At 40.4% G+C, this 20,502-nt stretch overlaps 1 protein-coding gene across 3 annotated transcripts; it reads right to left on the bottom strand.

Annotated features, from left to right (window-relative positions):
- Positions 1–4,980: 4,980 nt before the first annotated feature.
- On the bottom strand, positions 4,981–12,753 carry LOC307157419 (uncharacterized protein). 3 transcript variants are annotated; one of them, XM_079869355.1, is made up of 4 exons: positions 12,482–12,753; positions 12,323–12,442; positions 12,168–12,250; positions 4,981–5,060 (listed from the first exon to the last, which is right to left on the bottom strand). In XM_079869355.1, exons 1-4 carry the CDS (start codon positions 12,746–12,748, stop codon positions 5,057–5,059), a joined length of 474 nt encoding a protein of 157 aa, XP_079725481.1. In that variant the 5' UTR covers positions 12,749–12,753; the 3' UTR covers positions 4,981–5,056. The 3 variants fall into 3 exon arrangements, with proteins under 3 accessions (XP_079725481.1, XP_079725480.1, XP_079725482.1); XM_079869354.1 differs by having other exon boundaries at positions 12,323–12,753; XM_079869356.1 differs by having other exon boundaries at positions 12,168–12,223; positions 12,389–12,753.
- Positions 12,754–20,502: the final 7,749 nt, after the last annotated feature.

Below are 20,502 nucleotides of genomic sequence, written 5' to 3'. Positions count from 1 at the left end.
AATCTGAAACAGAGACCGGAGACCTGCCAGAGCCACTCGTAGCTCTGTATGATGCCAATCTGAGATGCCTCTGCCAAAATGAACTACAAGAGAGGTGTGAAGAGACCTTCGAAAATCTGGGGAAGCAGTTAACGAATGACCAGTGTGTAAACCTTGAGCTAGCGACTAAAAATCAGGCCCACTCTCAGGCCTGGCACACACACAGAACTGGAAGGATAACGAGCACAACCCTACATCGTGTATGTACTGTAGTAACCGAGAGTCTAAAACAAACCTTGTAAAACAGGTAATGCACTACAACAAACATGAGTTGTCCCATGTCCCAGCAGTACTTTGGGGAAGAGATATGGAGGACACAGCCAGAAGAAAATACACAGAAATAATGAAAGCACAACATCACAACTTTGACGTGGAGCTATGCGGTCTTGTTGTGCGGCCAGACAAACCACATCTTGGAGCATCGCCGGATGGAATGGCAAACTGTACCTGCTGTGGGAAAGCAACTGTAGAGATTAAGTGCCCATACAAATACCGTGATGGTCTGACAGGAAGTAGTGAGGACACACAGTTCTGCTTAGACAAAGCACTTAAACTAAAGAAAAATCATGAATACTACCATCAAGTTCAGCTTCACATGTTTGTATGCAACGCCCAGTACTGCGACTTCGTGGTTTGGACAAAGCAAGATATTACCATCAACCGCATCACCAGAGATGAAGAAATGCTGCAAGCAGTCCTGCCTAAAGCTGAAGTGTTCTTTAAACGCAGAGTTTTGCCTGAGCTGTTAACACACACCATGGATCCACTGATGCAAGCACCTGCAGTCTGCTCACACTGTCAAAGGCCAGACTTTGGGATGATGATTGACTGTGCAAAGTGCAAGAATCATTTTCACTACACATGTGCCAGAGTAAGAAGAAAGCTTGTGGATTGGTATTGTGATCAGTGCAAAAAATAACTCAGAATGAAATGTACTTCGAAGCAAATTATTTAATACAATACTAATATTTTACATAAAAACACTTAAATGTGCAATAAGTTATGTTATTTAAAATAAACAGTTACATAAAGAACTAATCAAAATCAAGCTATCTTCTTGAGACTAATATACATTTACAAAGGTTTGTGTCCACACACAATCACTATATACTCTAAGAGGTCAACCTGTGTGAGTTGATGGATTGATTTAAAAAAGACACAGTATGAAGAGGGCGATAAAAAGAGATCATATAAAAACCAAGTAAATAGAAAACAAAAACAATGTAAAAAAAAACTCTTCAATAAGTGGAATCTAAATCAAGCTATCTTCTTGGGACTATACATTTACAAAGGTTTGTTAATGCTCCACACACAATCACTATATCATCTAAGAGGTCAACCTGTGTGAGTGGAATAACAGTTGTCAGAATTTAAAAAATTTTCCATCTACCTATAACTCTTTCAATGTGTATTCGCACATTAGACAAACGCCTTGATATGTCCACTTCTTGAGCAGAGAGCTGCTTCTTTCCTTTGGTAAAGTGAGGGATCCTAAGGGTGGCACCACGTGTGGCAAGCTCATCTCTAACGGTAAAACCACGATCTGCTAGTATCTCATCATTATGCTCTAGTCTAGAAGGTCATAAAATCCAGACTCAGCTGTAATTTGTTTATCCGAAACCTGCCCGCCCCAACCTGCCGACAGAAAAGTAATGGCTCCTGCAGGTGACATGCCAACCAAATATTGAACAGTGTTGTGGCTTTTATAAGTCGAGTACGTCTGGGCTCTGGAGGTTAAATTTGTGGGTCTGTTGATGAAAATTTCTGTACAGTCAATAATGCACCTGCAACGTTTATATTTGGGTTTAAAACATTTTGGCATATTCTTTAATATTGCAAGCTTGCTTGGCCATTTTAAAGCCAGAGACATAGCAGGGAGCCAACTTCTCAAAATTCTAGAGATGTCACATTCTGTAACATTAAATCTGAAAGCAATATCCTTGTTGCTGAGTCCTAATCTTAATTTTAGTAAGACGACTAGTAGATGATCCTCCAGGTTTATAGAGCCATGCACAACCTCTACACTGTCTTTAAGTTTGCTAATCAACCACTCAAAAATTACACTTGTCAGACCTGTGAAAAACAGAACATGCACTGCCTTGCTTTTGATAGAGCTAAAGGAAAATTGTGTTTTTCTGAGTGTTGTCTTTAGTTCCTCATTCTCAGATTTCAGTTTTTTTATGTCCAAACGCAGGTTGTCACACTCTGTAGAAAGTTGGCTGTACTTGTGTTTCAGATCATCATGGAGAACCTTTGGGACTGTGGCTTCTGAAATAGAGATTAGATTGTAATTGACTTATAAAAGATACATTGTCACTTGTTTTAGTTTAGCTTTTCTCAATTATTTGATACGATGTTTTCATCTTATGTTTTAGCATGTGCTAAACAGAATAATGTTCAACTTCATTCACAACACAGTTCTGTTGTATTGAACAATATAAAACAGAATGACCTGATTCATCCTAATAATAGGCTTGTTTGAATTGAACCTGTGCTGCACAGACCGATCGGTGAATGACATCAAAGTACCACAAGAGTGATTAGAGAGTAGACGGCTCCTAAAGGTTTTTTTATCGCTCTTGCGTTACTTTGATGTCATAAACTGATGGTCTGCGCAGCGCCGAACAAGCCTAGAGACTGCCATTAGTTAAGATATGAGAAGTTCTTACCAATGCAAGGACCAGCAACAGGCTCTATTCTGCAGTCATCTGAGGACAGGCAAGCTCCTACAGATTCTGATGCAATCTTATCAGTAACTTGGTCTGGTGGTCTGTGGGTGGGTTCATCCCTTTTTCTTTTCCTCTTAAATCTGATATCAAAGATGAGAGCAAACAATCAGTCCAAAACAGTTTAATTGGTTAGTAGACACAAAAACGATCTGGTCTAACAAATTATATTTACAACAAAGATGTGACATTACTTGCCATACATTCTTTGCATATTGATGCATGCAATGTGATCCCAGTTAGCAACTAAATAATGCAAAATTGACGATATTTACCTCTCAAGTTTTGCATCACCTTTGTTTATTTCACACTGGGTTGAGAATGAAAAGACAGAAGGGACAAAGTCGGGACTATTGAATTCCATGGATACCTCTCCTGCACAAAAAAAGGTGTATTCTAGTGATTGACAGTACGATAGAGTGTAACAGCAAACTTAGCCTGAGTTTACTATAACGTATTAGCCAAGAACTAACTTTACTACCAAGCTTAGGCTAACTTAGTAACTAGCAAGACAACGTAACCAAATTGAAGGTAAGTTAGCTAGTAAGCAAGTTCGCCTCAAACTTGTACTTTATTCTGTGTTGTACAACTCATTATTAACCGAGTGATGTCTGTTGCGCGAGAGGAAAAATGTAATGGCGGTCTGTTTTTTTAAATGGGGTTTTTCCATAGAATAAAAAAAAACATGAACAGTAAACATTTCCTTTATAAATTCCTTTTCCTTTTATTTTAAATAAAAAAAACTATAATTTATTAGTTTTTGATAAAACAAATACGAAATGCACAACGACACACCTAAAGTCGCTCACGCACATAGAAGCAAACTCTACACACACGAGACTCCACGCACATGCTTATATGAAACGCGAGCACACACACACTCACGCACATACTCATATGAGACGCGAGCACACACACACACACAATACCATAAAGATGTGGAAAAGTCGATAAAAAGTATGGCTACATTTCTCCAGGCTCGATGCCAACAGCGCGCGATGCAGTATTTGCGGTAAAATAATTGCTGCAAAGACCGGTACCACGACAAATATGATGAAGCCCTTGACAGTGCACGGAGTAAACATAAGAGCAGAAAGTGGCTCCGTCTTCGACTGGTAAATGAAGATAGCCTACCTTGTTGATCAGTCTGATAGTGTTTATTGCAATAATGACCTACTGAATGTACACTGCCGTTCAAAAATGTGTTGATTAGTCAGAATTGTTTTTCAGTAAGGATGCATTATAAGTGACCTTAAAACATGTCACATGTGTAATGTTACAAGATATTTCGTTTTTAAATAAATGCTGTTCTTTTGAAAATTTTATACATCAAAGAATCATGAAAAAAATTATAGTTTCCACAATATTAAGCAGCAAACTGTTTTCATATTTCTGAAGGGTCATGTGACACTGAAGTAATGATTTTGAAAATTTATCTTTGAAATCACATGAATAAATTACATTTTGAAACATATTCAAATAAGATTTTAAATTGTAATACTATTTCACAATATTACAAGTTTTAATCTTGGACGTCTTCGGAGTTTAAGTTAAATGCCAATACGGCTTTTTCAGCTACTGTACTCTCTGTGGTTTTCAGGTTCACCCATAAGTGTGTACATTGAACAAACTTTGCCCAACTTGTCTGGGAAAAGGGGGTTACAGGGCTTTTTACATTTGAGGCTAAATGGATAAAACACCTCATTTTTACCTCAGTATTACTGAACTACATTACTAAAATTACATTTTTAATGATTAAAGCAACATTTAAATTTCAAGAACGCAGCTTCGTGGTCACTGACAAAGATTACTTTGCCTCCGCTGTAGAATCTGTGTTCATTATTTACATTGGTTGTCAAGGAAACGGGAGGTTTTCTAACGTTATGATTAGTACTCCTGCTTATTTGCCGGTTTAAAAAAGTAAGAGTTTGTAAGGACATTTTGCGTCAAATGTGCATACAACAAAGTTGGAAACAATGTCTGTAGTACTTATACGATTTTATTACATGACCTCAGCAAAAAAAAAACTTACACAGCTGTGAGGTAAGTATTAAATTCGTATTTTTGACGTCCGGCCCACCGCCTATCCTTGGTGCTTTCTGAGGATCAACGCCTGGCCATCCTAACAGCCACTGTGGGGCAACGGGCAAATCCCCAGTGGCAGTAGCACAGGCAGGGCTGGTTGACAGCCAGTAATTTTGGCGCTGTGCTTTCACGCCGATCTTCTGCTCCATGTCCATCCCTCATGAAGCGGCTGCTTGGGGGACAGAATTTGGATGGTGTCCTCGCTGTCAACTGGGGCGTAATGAATGAGCCAGAGGGGGTGAAAGCCTTTAAAATGGCTCATCAGGTGGAGGTGCTTGATAGTGGACTCTTTGTGAGCCGATCAGGCATCCTGGGAGCGTCACCTGATGGGCTGGTTGGGCCATCTGCCCTGCTGGAGGTAAAGTGCCCTTACAGCCAGCGAAACAACACCATCACAGAGGCTGTCACAGAGGTCCCATCGTTTTGCCTGTGTGTGGAGGGGCAGGGGTATGCCCTCAAAAGGACCCACCCATTTTTGTGGTGTGGACTACGAAGGAGGCAGTCATCATCCCCATCGCCAAAGACCCTGCGTGGGGACAACACCTCCTTATGCTTTTACCGGCAGCACGTTCTCCCAGTGTTGGTCAGTAGAGAGGACTGAATCTGTAAATAATATGTAAATAGTTTTTTTTTTTTAATATATACACTCACCTAAAGGATTATTAGGAACACCATACTAATACTGTGTTTGACCCCCTTTCACCTTCAGAACTGTCTTAATTCTATGTGGCATTGATTCAACAAGGTGCTAAAAGCATTCTTTAGAAATGTTGGCCCATATTGATAGGATAGCATCTTGCAGTTGATGGAGATTTGTGGGATGCACATCCAGGGCACGAAGTTCCCGTTCCACCACATCCCAAAGATGCTCTATTGGGTTGAGATCTGGTGACTGTGGGGGCCATTTTAGTACAGTGAACTCATTGTCATGTTCAAGAAACCAATTTGAAATGATTCGAGCTTTGTGACATGGTGCATTATCCTGCTGGAAGTAGCCATCAGAGGATGGGTACATGGTGGTCATAAAGGGATGGACATGGTCAGAAACAATGCTCAGGTAGGCTGTGGCATTTAAACGATGCCCAATTGGCACTAAGGGGCCTAAAGTGTGCCAAGAAAACATCCCCCACACCATTACACCACCACCACCAGCCTGCACAGTGGTAACAAGGCATGATGGATCCATGTTCTCATTCTGTTTACGCCAAATTCTGACTCTACCATCTGAATGTCTCAACAGAAATCGAGACTCATCTGCTGTTGTAGCCCATCCGCCTCAAGGTTGTGCATGTTGTGGCTTCACAAATGCTTTGCTGCATACCTCGGTTGTAACGAGTGGTTATTTCAGTCAAAGTTGCTCTTCTATCAGCTTGAATCAGTCAGCCCATTCTCCTCTGACCTCTAGCATCAACAAGGCATTTTCGCCCACAGGACTGCCGCATACTGGATTTTTTTCACTTTTCACACCATTCTTTGTAAACCCTAGAAATGGTTGTGCGCAGGGCTTAAAGTATAAAGGATCTCCGGCGTGCGGCCGTGAGGAAGAAAAAAAAAAAAATTGTAACTTGCATGCGGTTTAATATTTTCGAGTCAATTGATTTCACTTACCAATCATATGAAAGGAACGCAGCTCTTACTAACGTTACAAGCCTATCAGAAGCGGAGCAGGGCGGGGCCTGGCAACACAGTGTGATTGAGATTTATATGTTGTCGGTGAAAGGAGCGCTAGTTCATGAAACTTGGGGATGATGTCCTACCCACGGGCGTAATTTCCTATGGGGACACTTTCCAAAATCCCGTTGTCCCCCCCACCCCCACTCAAATTCGTTTGTTATGTTTAACCGCACGCAGTCATTGCCACGGAGGAGCAGGACCGAGCCTGTGTAAAAGCTCACTGAATGTTCTAATGAGCAAGCAGCGGTTGCGGCACAGACAGTGATGAAACGCCAGAAACAACAACAGGTGACTTTAATGTCATCATGGATGAAAAGAAAGAAAGGAGATGTAAGTTGGTTGATTCAGTAAATTAGCTCAGGTCAGGATAATCATATTTTCTGTCTACACCTGTTGATAACTTAGCTAACGCTAACTGCTGCTTGGTAACTTCAGACTTATTTAATTTTAATATTTAATTAAATATTCTGTGTAGCTTACAAAAAACCAAAAACATTCTGTGTAGGCCTACCATGAAAACGAGTCCACTTTAAACCGCAGCATTTTCTGTCAGCAATGTATGACAACGTAAACGCATGCGATTAATTTTTGTCCAGCTTTAACGTGTTTAAATATTTATTGCAGCGTCCGTTCTTTCTGTCATCCTTTGGGTTATATGATCATGCTCTCCTTCACGCAAATGTTTTAAACTATCAATGCGCGAGAAGATAAAAGAGAACGCGCTGTCAGTGAATGTCCTCCTGAAACACACACTGACACACACACACACACACACATAGAAAGACGCGCGCCAGGATCGCAGTCGACAGCGCGCCATCGAGTTCTCTTTCGCGCTTGAACGATAACACACACATTTATGCCAAAATGTCAGTTTTGTCGAGTATCTTCACAAGAACAGTCAAATGAGTTAAATACAATCTTAAATGGAAGTAAAGAGTAGAGAATGAGATCCTGTCAGCAGCGGCGGGCATTAAAGTGACAGCAATTCTCTCTGTTAGTAAAGTTAACCAAAGAACAATGGGAACAGAGAAAATTACTAACTGCTCAACGCTTAAGGATTAATCTATTTTTCATTTATAATTTATGCAGTGCGAACTGTTTTATAAACGTATTCAATTTCTATATAATTCACATCGGTTAGACAGGAAAGGTACAGGTAAATATGACATTTATTATGAGTTTAAGTGAGGATTGTTTTAAGTTCACTTAAATTAAAAGTTGTTATATTTTTTTAAGCCTAATAAATGTTTCAAATTTTGGAAAAATAAATTTTCATCGAGACATAAGTAGCTATATCAGTGATACTGGTCTTCATTCATAAAAATATGCCATTAACATGCTTGAAAATAAATGGTGCCAATGAAGCACCAACAACCATACCACGCTCAAAATTGCTTAAATCACCTTTCTTTCCCATTCTGACATTCAGTTTAGAGTTCAGGAGATTGTCTTGACCAGGACCACACCCATAAATGCATTGAAGCAACTGCCATGTGATTGGTTGATTAGATAATTGCATTAATGAGAAATTGAACAGGTGTTCCTAATAATCCTTTAGGTGAGTGTATACAGTCAGTTCTTTTGTTCATATTCCAAACATTTTGGGAGACCGTGGATCAGCGTTCCCGTCGCGTCTCCTGTCAGTACCTGTAATCAGGGAAGCCAATGATCCAGATACAGACTGTACTACTACAGTTCTTGTAAACTAAAATTTGTTGTATTACGTTAACAGGATAATATTTACCATTACATTACCGTAAGTTAGTTACATTTTTGGCGCTCTGTCAGCTCGTCTGCAAAAAAAAAAAGAAATTATCACCGGTAAGTATTTGCAGTGCTATGAAAGTAATGTGTGTGTGTGTGTCACTGTTTATTTTTTCTCTTTTGATTTAGGCAGATCAATGAAGACATGGTCCATGATCCGCACTGACTTTTGACACAAGAGATAACCAAAGGAAATGTTCCCTTCACGGTCTGTACAGAATTAATGTTTCTTAACCCCCTGAGGTCGACAATCGCGCCGGCGCGATAGGCTCGTTTTTTTCCTTATCAGTGCAAAAAAAAATCAAAATACTAATATAAATTTTTATTCATACATCAATCGATCCTGTTAAGTGTGTATTATTTTTGTGTATACTCATAATAAAAACAAAGTGTTGTGCTTTTCGCCAAATAAAGAAAAATAAACATGATGCGCGTTCTGCCTCCTCTCTCTCAGTGAATTCTATTCTGAAACGCATCCGAAAATGAACTCATAACTCAGCGAATACTTCTCACACAGACACGTGAGATATGTCTTTATGAAGCTTGAAATCTCTTCTTTTAAATGAAGTAATTTATATAAAAAACAAATGTTTTCAACTCATGGTATCCGTTTGAAAGCAAGGAGAGATACCATTTTTTCCTTCTCCCTCATTAACTCTATAATGAGCTGAGGCCGCCCCGCCCCCGGCGCTATTCACATGGTAAATAGTTTAGGTAATCTATGCCTCGCACCCTCCCTCCCCCCCACTCCCCCTCCCCCTCCCCCCGGTTTGTCTTTTTAAAAAAATCTTTTGTCTTTTATTTTTCGTGTTCGCATTTATGAGGAAAAAACAATATTACGTGAAAGTTCTCCATTATGTGCGCGAGCGCTCTGAAAGCGCACTAAAAGACTTTCAAACTTTCACAGAGACCTCAAAACAGAAAGTACAAATCCTTTCTTTAAAACGAATTTCGTTTTGTATTAATTGTATCTTAATTTTAATATTTTTTTCATTAAAGGGGGGGTGAAATGCTCATTTTCACTCAATCTCCTGTTAATCTTGAGTACCTATAGAGTAATATTGCATCCTTCATATCTCCAAAAAGTCTTTTGTTTTATTATATTTATAAAAGAAAAATCGGCTGTACCGAGTCTTTCCGGAAAAAACCGAGCGGCTGGGGGCGGGCCGTGTGGGCGAAGCTTAGCTGTGCTAACGCGCCGAGCTAGTGACAACACACAGACATATGTTCAACAGTTTTACTCACCGTCCGGTTCCAACGCACGACCGCGAACCTTTATCATTGCGACTGCTCGATCCTTAAGCATTAGACGATCTGCAAATCCGTCGATATGGGCTTTGTTTATAAAACTATCATTGTCGAAATGCAGGGAACAAACAGTCTTACACAACTCCGTTTATGCTCAGAAAAACAAACTCCATCCACGGGTTCCTTAACGCTGGGTTCTTTGGGAATCTGTGCAGGGTTGTCTTGCCCTGGCAACCAAAAACCCACTTCTTTGGTGACATTGACTTCCCTAAAGCCGGGCAGGGCGCTTTGATGGCGAACTGCTTTCACTCTCTTGCTCTGGTCTACGAGTGCGCGCGCGGCTGCGATCTTACCGGAGAAGTGCCCTTAGGACCCATATAAGGAAATTCCGTTACATCTGACATCACACATACCCATATTCGAAAAAAACTTTCCGAAACTTGTGACAAACCGGAAGGAGTATTTTTGGAACAAAAATACTCCTTCAAACGTACAACTTAGTTTTTGAAACTTTGTCCATGTTTAGCATGGGAATCCAACTCTTTACCAGTGCAAAAAACTCAGTATGCATGAAATAGCATTTCACCCCCCCTTTAACAAATTTCCTTTAATACATTTAATACATTAAAAAGTAAATATAGGGTAGCAATCACAACATAACGTGCTTGAACTGGAGATTAAATCATCATGAACCAGACCGTAGCCTACTCGCCTCACAGGTCTAAAAAATGTTAAATATATTTACAGAAAGCTGGTTCTAAACAAAACCATCCAAAACAAAAAACTATGTAGCCTAATAAATGTGCATTTCTCCGGTGCGTTCACTAGCCTACTGCGAAGATCGCGAGTCAATAGCCTATCGTCAACTTCATCTTTGCCAGAAGTTAATAAACAATTAAAATGTCTTATTGCAATATTTTACATATTCATAATCATTACTTTTGGTGGATCTTTGAGGCAGCTTTTTAGGTTTATGGCGTTTTGGAAAAGAGCTCTTCACGTACAAACACCGTTTCACCAAGGCACAGCAGCTCACATTTGATTTGCTTAGAGCAAATTTAGAACATTTATTTCCTCCACAGAGGAATTAGAATAAAACAGATTGAAAAACAAAACCTTTGAATCTTGAACCTCTACTTCTTTTGTTATTTGAGCAGGCTGCCTCACTTGATGGCCCTTTAGTCATTGGGGGGGGTGTCTATGTCACACCCCTGGTCTGAATCTAATTAACCTGTTAAGCTTCACCAGTGCGTCGGCGCACTGAAGCGTTTTTTTTTTTTAATTTAGTTAAAAATTACTATCAGATTTAATGTTATACATTGACAAACTATACATCATTAAAAAGATATAAGACTCAAGTTTCAGTATTTGACCACTATTGTATTCACCCAGAGGGTTAAATGAAGCCCTATGCGGCTGTTTACTATAAGTTATTATTGTAATCAGGGAAGCCAATGATCCAGATACAGACTGTACTACTACAGTTCTTGTAAACTAAAATCTGTTGTATTATGTTAACAGGGTACTATTTACCAATACATTACCGTAAGTTAGTTACATTTTTGGTCATAGAGGTGTGTTAGAGAGATTCAGCCAGATTCATTTTTTTGTCATAAATTTCAAAATAAAGTACTCATTTATTAAAAGGTGAGATAGCAGAGGGAGAAAATAGAAGGGAATGTCAACAATTAGGTGTCAGCAAGGGTGCTGCCTACCTCTTTGATTAGCGGCTGTTGCAAATTTACTAATGCACAGCACAACTGTACTAGCACATTGGCCAAGCTCCTTAGCTGTTAGGGGATTATTTGAAGTATTTTGAAGTCCTTCAACCGTCCATTGGCCCTCTCCACATGGATACGGTTTCTTGCCACTTCCCTTGTGGCCCTGACCTCACTCTCGGAGAACTTTCCATTATTCAAAAATGGTGGTATGTTAACACTGACACCTTCTGGAACAATGTCGGAAATCAGGAACCCCTTGTCAGCCAGGACCATATGTCCTGGTACAAGCTGCTCCAGCAAGCCGGAGTCCTTTGTAATGGCCTTGTCTGACACAGACCCAGGGAACAGCTGACTGCAAAATGTGATGACTCCATTGGGGGCAACACCAATCAATACTTTGAAGGAGTACATTCCACGGTATGCAGAGTACACCATTTTTGCCACATCCATGTCCTTAGGAGCTGCCACTTTAATGTCGGTGCAGTCAATAACTATCCGGCAGTTTCTGGCAGAGGGCAGGAATGACTCGGGCATGCTATTTTGTTTTTTTTGCCGACTGGGCACATTCGCCATCATTTTCTTGAATAATAATGTGTGTAACACATGAATGAGTGTTCTTACAACATTTGACACAGTTGCAGTACTACAAGAAAAAAGTTTGGCTAGGTGCAGATGGGGATAATTTTGACGCACCTTCATCAGGGTCATAAAAACCTGGGACTCCAAAGTCATCCCCTCTACCTTCCAGCCAGCTGCATATATGATGGAGCCCTGGAACCGCTGGACCAGCCCCACCACCCTTCTGAACATGGCCATGTCAGGTAGGCCAGTCTCCATTTTCATCTCAGCATCACTTAGGCCTCCTGGAGTATAAAGGGCATGCATCCTGCTACTGTGTGGGACCTGGTACTGGGAGAGCCCTGGCACATCCTCTGCCACCTCTTCAAGCATCTCTGCTGCTGCCACCTCTTCTCCCATCTCCGCTGCTGCCATCTCCGCTGCTGCCATCTCCGCTGCTGCCACCACTTCTACCATCTCCGCTGCTGCCATCTCCGCTGCTGCCACCTCTTCTGCCATCTCCGCTGCTGCCACCTCTTCTCCCATCTCCGCTGCTGCCACCTCTACTGCCACCTCTTCTGCCATCTCCGCTGCTGCCACCTCTTCTGCCATCTCCGCTGCTGCCACCTCTACTGCCACCTCTTCTGCCATCTCCGCTGCTGCCACCTCTTCTGCCATCTCCGCTGCTGCCACCTCTTCTGCCATCTCCGCTGCTGCCTCCTCTTCTACCATCTCCGCTGCTGCCACCTCTTCTGCCATCTCCGCTGCTGCCACCTCTTCCCCCATCTCCGCTGCTGCCACCTCTACTGCCACCTCTTCTGCCATCTCCGCTGCTGCCACCTCTTCTACCATCTCCGCTGCTGCCACCTCTTCTGCCATCTCCGCTGCTGCCACCTCTTCTCCCATCTCCGCTGCTGACACCTCTTCTACCATCTCCGCTGCTGACACCTCTACTGCCATCTGGGTGCTGGGGCCACTTTGAGATGCATCTTTTGACCACTGAAATAGGGATGGGCCCTTTTCCTTGCCATGAGGGAAATGGCAGCTACACACCCTCGAGTTCTTGTCCGGCTCTCTGTCAGCTTGTCTGCAAAACCAAATGATAAGAAATTATCACTGGTAAGTAGGGCTGGGCGATAAAACGATAACGTTAATTATCGCGATATAATTTTTCTCGATAAATCGATATCAAGAGTTCGATAATTGTTCGATAATGTTTACGTGCCAAAAGCGGAACTACACTCATTTGAACCACGCGCCACACCGGACCAAAGTCAGATGCATTTACTCTGATCGGTCTCGGTCACGAGATCCAGTGAGAAGCGCTTAAATTCAGCGAAGAACACACGTTTCCGTGATTTAAACCAGTTTAAAGGCAGATGAAACAGCGCTGACAAACAGGAGAAACACTGTGTGCAACGATACAGTCAGAAGGCTTTTCCGTCTACAAATTCCCATCATTTACCATGGATTTACTGTAACGTTAGCCTAGTAATATTAACTGCACCATGAAATGTGGGATATACATATTGAATTGTATTACATTATGAATGTAGACAATATATTAAATGACTAATGGAATATAATTACAGTATTTAATAATGTATTTAGGCTACTGTTTTTCATACAAATATCATAGAAACCATAAGACTCATTTTGTATGTGTATCATGATAGTGAGGTGCTACTGTATGCCTGGTTTTTATCTGGTTTTCATGATCTAAATGCATGATACTGGATGACCAATGTTTTAATTTTAATAAAACTCAAACAGTCAGAATATTACATTTTACCAAATGAAGATTAGCACATGCAGAAAATAAGAAATAATTTTTTTCTATTAAGATATTTATTTTGTTAAGGATAAATGACAAATGTTTGAATGTTCTACCTCAGATTTGTGAAATGTTCACCTGTTTGGCAAGTTTTTGCCATGATATGTTCTGACAAAGAGTAGTTTAAAACCACAATTCACGCTCTGGTTTCTACAACTTTCACTTGTCTTTAAACTTGAAAGAAATAAAGATTTGACATTTATCGTGATAATTATCGATATCGACTGATATAAAAAAAAAATTTATCGTGATAATTTTTTTTGGCCATATTGCCCAGCCCTACCGGTAAGTATTAGCAGTGCTATGGAATTAATGTGTGTGTGTGTGTGTGTCACTGTTTATTTTTTTCTCTTTTGATTTAGGCAGATCAATGAAGACATGGTCTATGATCCGCACTGACTTTTGACACGAGAGATGTTCCCTTCATGGTCTGTACAGAATTAATGTTTCTTAAATGAAGTCCTATGCGGCTGTTTACTTTAAGTTATTATTGCTAGTGAGTGGTGTTAGTCCTATGGTGCACGTGTGTATTCCTTCTCCCTTTAGGCCCTTGCCAGGACTGTGAAGTCCTGACCCTCACCGTGACCTTTGAGATTGTCCCATCAGGTGGTGTGCCTGGAGATCACGTTGTGCAATGTATTCCAGCCTTCCTTCTCTTCTTTAATGATATGTCAGCATACATTTTACAGGATAAGACACGGTTTTTGTAGTTGTTTCAATTAATGTCCAACTTTGTGACTCAATGTATAGCGATTACACTTAGTATATTTTTCAATGTTATAAATACTACTTATTGACTTAGCAAATAAAGTCAGCTTGTGTTCTGTAAGATTATGCGACTAATTGTATTTTAAATACAAACATTGTTTTTTCATTCGGAAAGAAACGCAGCATAAGGTCATAAGTACAGTAAAACCTTATTTATTTGAAATGGTACATAAATCCAGGGTACTGCAAGCAGGACACACAGGAACATATGGAGCTGAGGATAGAAGAACATAACATAAGCTCATGTGATGAACATTAAATCTCAAGCTACGCGTATTTAAGTAGGCTGCGCCTGTGTTGTGATGCGATCGGTTGTAACACCCACCCTATTGTGTTGTCATTCCGGCTCGACGTGCTGCAGGGAAAAGGTATGTGTAAGTGTTTGCGGTTGATTTATTTTCTTAGGATATGACTATTAAATATTCTCTGTTGGTGCTGGTATAGACTGGGAGCTAGCATGCAAATCAGTTGGACCATTTGATACAGGAGCAGATAGGTTGGAGTTGGCTGGTTTATTCAGGTGAGTGGCGTTCACGTGGGCTTAATGTTGGGGTGCGTGCGTTTATAATGTGTATCATTGCAGCATTCTGTGGCGTGGGTCGTTTAGTGGCGTTGGTGCACCAGCTGCAGTTCACCTAAGTGAACAGAATCGTCATCTTCGGTATGTATTGAGCGTTTATTCCACTGTGATCGATTTGACCATACTCTGACTCTTGATATCTTCGTGTTGGGTTGTTTAGTGGCGTCGGTGCACCAGCTACAGTTCACCTAGGTAAACAGAATCATCATCGTCGGTATGTATTGAACAATTATCCCACTAGGATTGATTTGATTATATTCTGACCCGTGATATCTTCGTGTTGGGATAGGTTGGGCATGACGTGCTGCAACATTTGGCAGTAGTGCGAGCGGCCCGGCCAGCGCTGTTGTCTCGCTCGGATTTTTGATTTTCTTTTCTTTTGTTTCCAGTTAATCTGGTTTGTGTTGTCTGTCTAAAAAGTGCAATGGTGAATTGATGTGTAGTTTCTCCTTTTTCTTGTCCTAATGATACGTTGTCTGGTCGTTATTGTGTCTGTGACTTGAGTTGATTCATTTAATATTTTGTTTTTTTGTAAAGACTAAAAGGAGTTGTTCTCCTGTGTTCGTAGATTTATTATCGTGATTATCTCTTTATATCTGATTTTGATTACATTATTGGGGACGCTGGATTTTTGGGCTGTGTAAGTCCAGTGTAACTGTGTAACTGTTCCATCTTGACTCTATTTATTGTTGTTTTGTATTAGCCTACACTGCTAGTGGTGTAAAATTGTTATTGTATTTGTATTCATTTCTTTTCTTGTATTTCCATACGGGAGCTGAGGGCCACTTACGTGGGTGTCCTGGGGCTGTGGTAGTGGGGTCTCCCGTTCACTTGAGAGTGCTTTATTTCACTTGTGTGGTGTGGTGAGGTGTGAGTATGGAGTGAGCTTTCCTTTTTGCTTTCCTTGTAGGCCACTTCCAGCCGGGGGTGCCCAAAGTAGATGTCCTCCAGCCCTGTATGGTCATGTCGATGAATGTTTTTCTTTATTGTTTTTCTTTGGTAATTTACCGTTGCCGTTATTGACATCTCAACTTTTTGATTTATTTCTTTGTCAATTATTGTGTATGTTGAATTATTAGCATTTTGTCTAATACCCCATCGAGGAGTGGTTTTATAGTGTGACTGAGGCTTATTGTAATAAAGTATTTTTTTGTAGAACCCATGACTCTGCCCAGTTACTTGCTGATAACGAACCTGTGTGCTCTGAGTAGATAAAAGCCGTTGGCTTGTAATTCATTCTTAGGGTGCAAGTCCCTAGGTGGCGTAGTCGACAACCAAAACCATTCCATGCGTCACAAATTACTTGAAACAAAAACAATATTATAAACACAATCATCCTTATGTTTTCATAAAAAATCAAAATGATAATTTCTGTGAAAATGTGAAATGTTTCCCCACTCCCTGAAAAATTATATTAAGAATTATTTCTTTAGGTTAGGCTGACTCCCGCCTTGTCGGTAACCGCTTGGTCACATGTGCAATATGATCAACGTGGGGTGGTGTATTGTGATACTTTCTGTGACTGAGATATGTGGACATGTTCATGGTTAAGTGCCCAGTTGGTCACTGTTAAATTTAAAATACTGCTGTGTATGATGACACTGCTAACTGCGAACTGTAATGCACTATAATTAATAAAACACATGACCTGAAAATGACTGTGGACCAGTCCTGTTTGGGGGTCTTTGGCAGTTCCTGCAAAACAGATAAAGGGGACAAAACAGAACATGATGTATTTAATGTCAGAGGAAAGAAATACTAAATCACTTTTAAAAATTATAAAGACTGATTCACGCATGGTAACAGTAACAGTGATTGGTCTGACTCACCCCTCAAAGCAATGAAACAATTTCATGCATGGCTGATGGTCCCTTCGACTCTCCCTGATCTGTCTGATTTTGGTTTTTCATTTTGATTGCATGATTACATAATATTACAAGAGGGTACTTTCCTGAACAATTATATCAGCAGTTACATTTCACCTCAAAGAATATACATTTTATCATTACCTTTTGCTCACTAGTGCTACCTTTTCTCACTAACTTCATAACTCTGAAACCAAATCACCTTTACACAGATAACGTATGCCATCATGTGCACCTATTAAAACCTTTTTGAATTTTGTGAATTGCTGCACTGATTGATCATACTGTGCATATCTCATTGTTGCCAGGAGGACTTGGTTGAGGGGTTTTATTGAAATTATAATAATTCAAGCAGCACCTTTTTTATTGTGCTAACGTTAGTGCTACTAGGCAAACCTGCTAATATTTCAGGAGCTTCTAGCAGAGTAGTGGGTAAGTCAACGTTTGCTAGATTCACAAACCTGATCCGTTTTATCCAGCGATTCCTAGTTTTTACTTCAGACGTGAATCTGAAGAAAGAACAGCCCATTTTGTTTGAATGGTGACATTTGGGTACAAAACACACAGGCATCTCGATCTGTCTCCATAGATCATCGCACCGTGATTTGTGGAGGGAAAATATGTTATGGGGTGACGTCACATATGCGACATGTAGTCTTTCTAGTTTTGTCTTTTCCACAACTGCTAGCCAAAGAATCATACAATATACTGTCAAACTCGTTACATGAAAAATTATATAAAAAATTCACATTCATGGCACAATTCAAACGGGACCAGAAAATAATTATTTTCTCCCATTCACTTGCATTGACGATTTTTCAACCTAGAGGTCCACTTGGGGTTTTACGGATGGGCGGGACTTACCAGCTCTATAGAGCAGAATGCGCCGGCGACCTCACAGTTGCTGGGGATTACGATTACGCTGACACGTTTGCTCCTGTTCATACAGGTAGGATGCAACAAATATGCACACGAGTCATGTAATTCTGATGTTTATGTCCATGCTTCAAATATTTTGTCTATTAATGTTCTGGGTTGTGAAGATATTGAATATGTGCAGACCGTGCGCCATTTTGTGAACGGGCCGATTTTACTCGGGGCCTGTAACAGATGCACTCTCGACATTTAACAATATAAAACGAGAAGAAAGTCGTGTCATAACATTCTGAATACAACGGCCAACTTTTGTTGGTGATTTTTTTTTTTTGGTGTCTGCTGGCGTTTGTCTGTGCGGTGTGAATTGGCCTCTAGTTGTACTTTTATGGCGCAAACTGAAGTAGCACTATAGCTAACATTAACATTACCTTTGGCTAAATGCGGGCTGTACAGGCAGGTTTGAAAAGTTTATTAACTATCTTCATGCCTGACTCCTACTTGGCAAGTTAACTTTTCTCCACCCAGAAAAAGAGTGAGAGGGAGAGGTGTACTAACCCCTAATTTCCACCAACTGCGGAACGGCTGCGGATCCGCTCCGGAACGGCGGCGGAGTCAATAGGTTTCCATTAAAGTCAATGTGTGTATTTTCACTGACTGCGGAACGGCTGTGTTCCGACTCCGGCGATCCGCAGCCCTCCGGAGCAGATACGCAGAGCTTCTATTTTTGCCGGATGCCGGAGAGCTCCGCAGCAATTCAGCACTTATATCGCGCGATCATACATGAATTCGGGAGATCTCGTGGGTCCTCGTGACTCCAGCTGTCAGTCAAGGCCGCAGCCGTTCCGTAACAAATCTGGACCTGGTGGGTATTGAAGGATGACGGAGCACGGAGCCGACACGCAGCGGAGCCGATCTGCAGCCGTTCCGCAGTTGGTGGAAATCCGGAGTAACAGCACAGTAAGTCTAATTGCCAGGATTTAAAGCTAGGGTAGGTAATCCTGTTCAGAAAAAAAAACATTCCAAATTTGTTTAAACTGTCTTTATATACCAATACATAATTAAAATGTAAGTACTCTGAAAAAGAAAGTATAAAAATCGAGTGTCTGTAGACCTCTCACGACTGTTGTAAACACAGGTCATTATTTCCATTCACTCCACCCCCTCCCTTCTGGGCTCCTTCCAAAGCCACGCCCCCAAAACACATGAACACGCTGACGCCAAACGCTCAGGCTCAGCTGAAGACGCATTTATTATTTACCTGAGATGAGCGGAGAGGAAGGAGCGCAGTGCATGCAGTGACATCATGTCAGAATCACATGTAATAAAATACCTAACTTTATCACTATGAATATAAACAAATATGATGGCTTTTAGTACTCACTATCAAGCTAGCATATCGATACTGGTAAAGTTTAAAATATATTTTGTTTGATTCGGTAACGAGCTATATTTAGGCTATAGGTAACGAGCTATATTTATAAGGCAAAGCTAGGTTGCATTGATACACGTTTTTCCATTACCATCAGTTAAACTGTGATGAAGGTGAATTTCGTGTAAGAGTCATAACATATACGGTGTTTTGCATGTAAGAGTTTCCATGATGAAAACATTGTTGATTCTGATGAGGACTAACGTTACACTCCGGTGACAAGTACCGCATCGTCGGTTCGAGGACAGGTCCACTCCGGGGTCGGGGACGAAGCAGAGGAGGTCGTTCAAGAGTGCGGGCAGGGTCCGAGGAAGTAGTTTAGCAAAGTAGCAAAGCTGGCATTGGTACTTTTTGCTGCATTTTCTCAGCCATTGTGCCGCAAACTCCTGCTTACTCGGTGTAGTGAGCTGAATATTTCCGGGAACGGTGACATGTGATGATGAGTGCACGCAGGGCTGTGCACGCAGTGGTGCTCGGGCACGAGACATGAAGGCATCTGATTGGTTCTTTACATTCGCACCGAATGGCAGTGATTGGTCAGAGTTTTTACTGTCCTACAGCTGCTACAGAGGTCAGATTTTTTCCATTCCTTTTTCTGAACACATAATGTATTGACTACTATCAGAATGGAAGGACCATTTCACCCAGTATAAAAAAAAAATGTTTCTGAACAGGATTACCTACCCTACCTTTAATTATAGTACACTATAAAAACAAAAAATATTATTGTTTATTGCTTTAAGGGGCTTTTTCCACCTAATCTGAAACTGAAAATGGCTTTTGTTGTTATAAGAAGGTGTAGTGATTATTTTTAATTTAATTCATAAATAAAAATATAAAAAACTTTGGATAATCTTTTATTTGTTATTTATTGTACTCTATTTGCACCCATTTTTTTTTTTTTTTACTATAGATTGATTATTTGTATAGAGCATATAAAAGGGGTAATGGTTTTTTTTCTATTTTATATTATTTTCATTTTCTATTTAATTAATAAATACATTATGAAATTTGCAGCATTTTTATGATAATTAATTGTATACTCTGTTTTTTATATTGATGATAAATATATAGTATATAATACTGAGTTAATATATAGTCAATGTGATTATTTCCAGGACTTGTTTTTAGCTAATCTGAAATTGAAAATTACTTTTGTTGTAACAAGGGGTAGTAATTTATTTTATTTTATTTCCTATTTGATTAATGAGTGATTCTCCAACTATGGTACTTTTTGGACCTGGACATTTTCAGAAAATGAAACATTTTTAATTAAAATATTACTGGCATAATTCCCCAGTATGCCTAGATACCTGCCCTGAAGTTGGCTGTGCT

This window comes from Squalius cephalus (genome assembly GCF_949319135.1).
Source record: "Squalius cephalus genome assembly, chromosome: 4".
NCBI classification, from domain to species: domain Eukaryota; kingdom Metazoa; phylum Chordata; class Actinopteri; order Cypriniformes; family Leuciscidae; genus Squalius; species Squalius cephalus.
Note: the sequence above shows the minus strand (reverse complement) of the source record. Positions and strands in the feature narration are given on the sequence as shown.

Bases quoted from the DNA above. Each gene is read 5' to 3' on its own strand.
- LOC307157419 (XM_079869354.1), bottom strand. From the start codon at position 12,748: ATGGTAGAAGAGGTGTCAGCAGCGGAGATGGGAGAAGAGGTGGCAGCA. The intron at 12,251-12,322 runs GTGGCAGCAGCG...GCAGCAGCGGAG, and splicing joins CAGCGGAGATGGCAGAAGAG to ATGGCAGCAGCGGAGATGGG.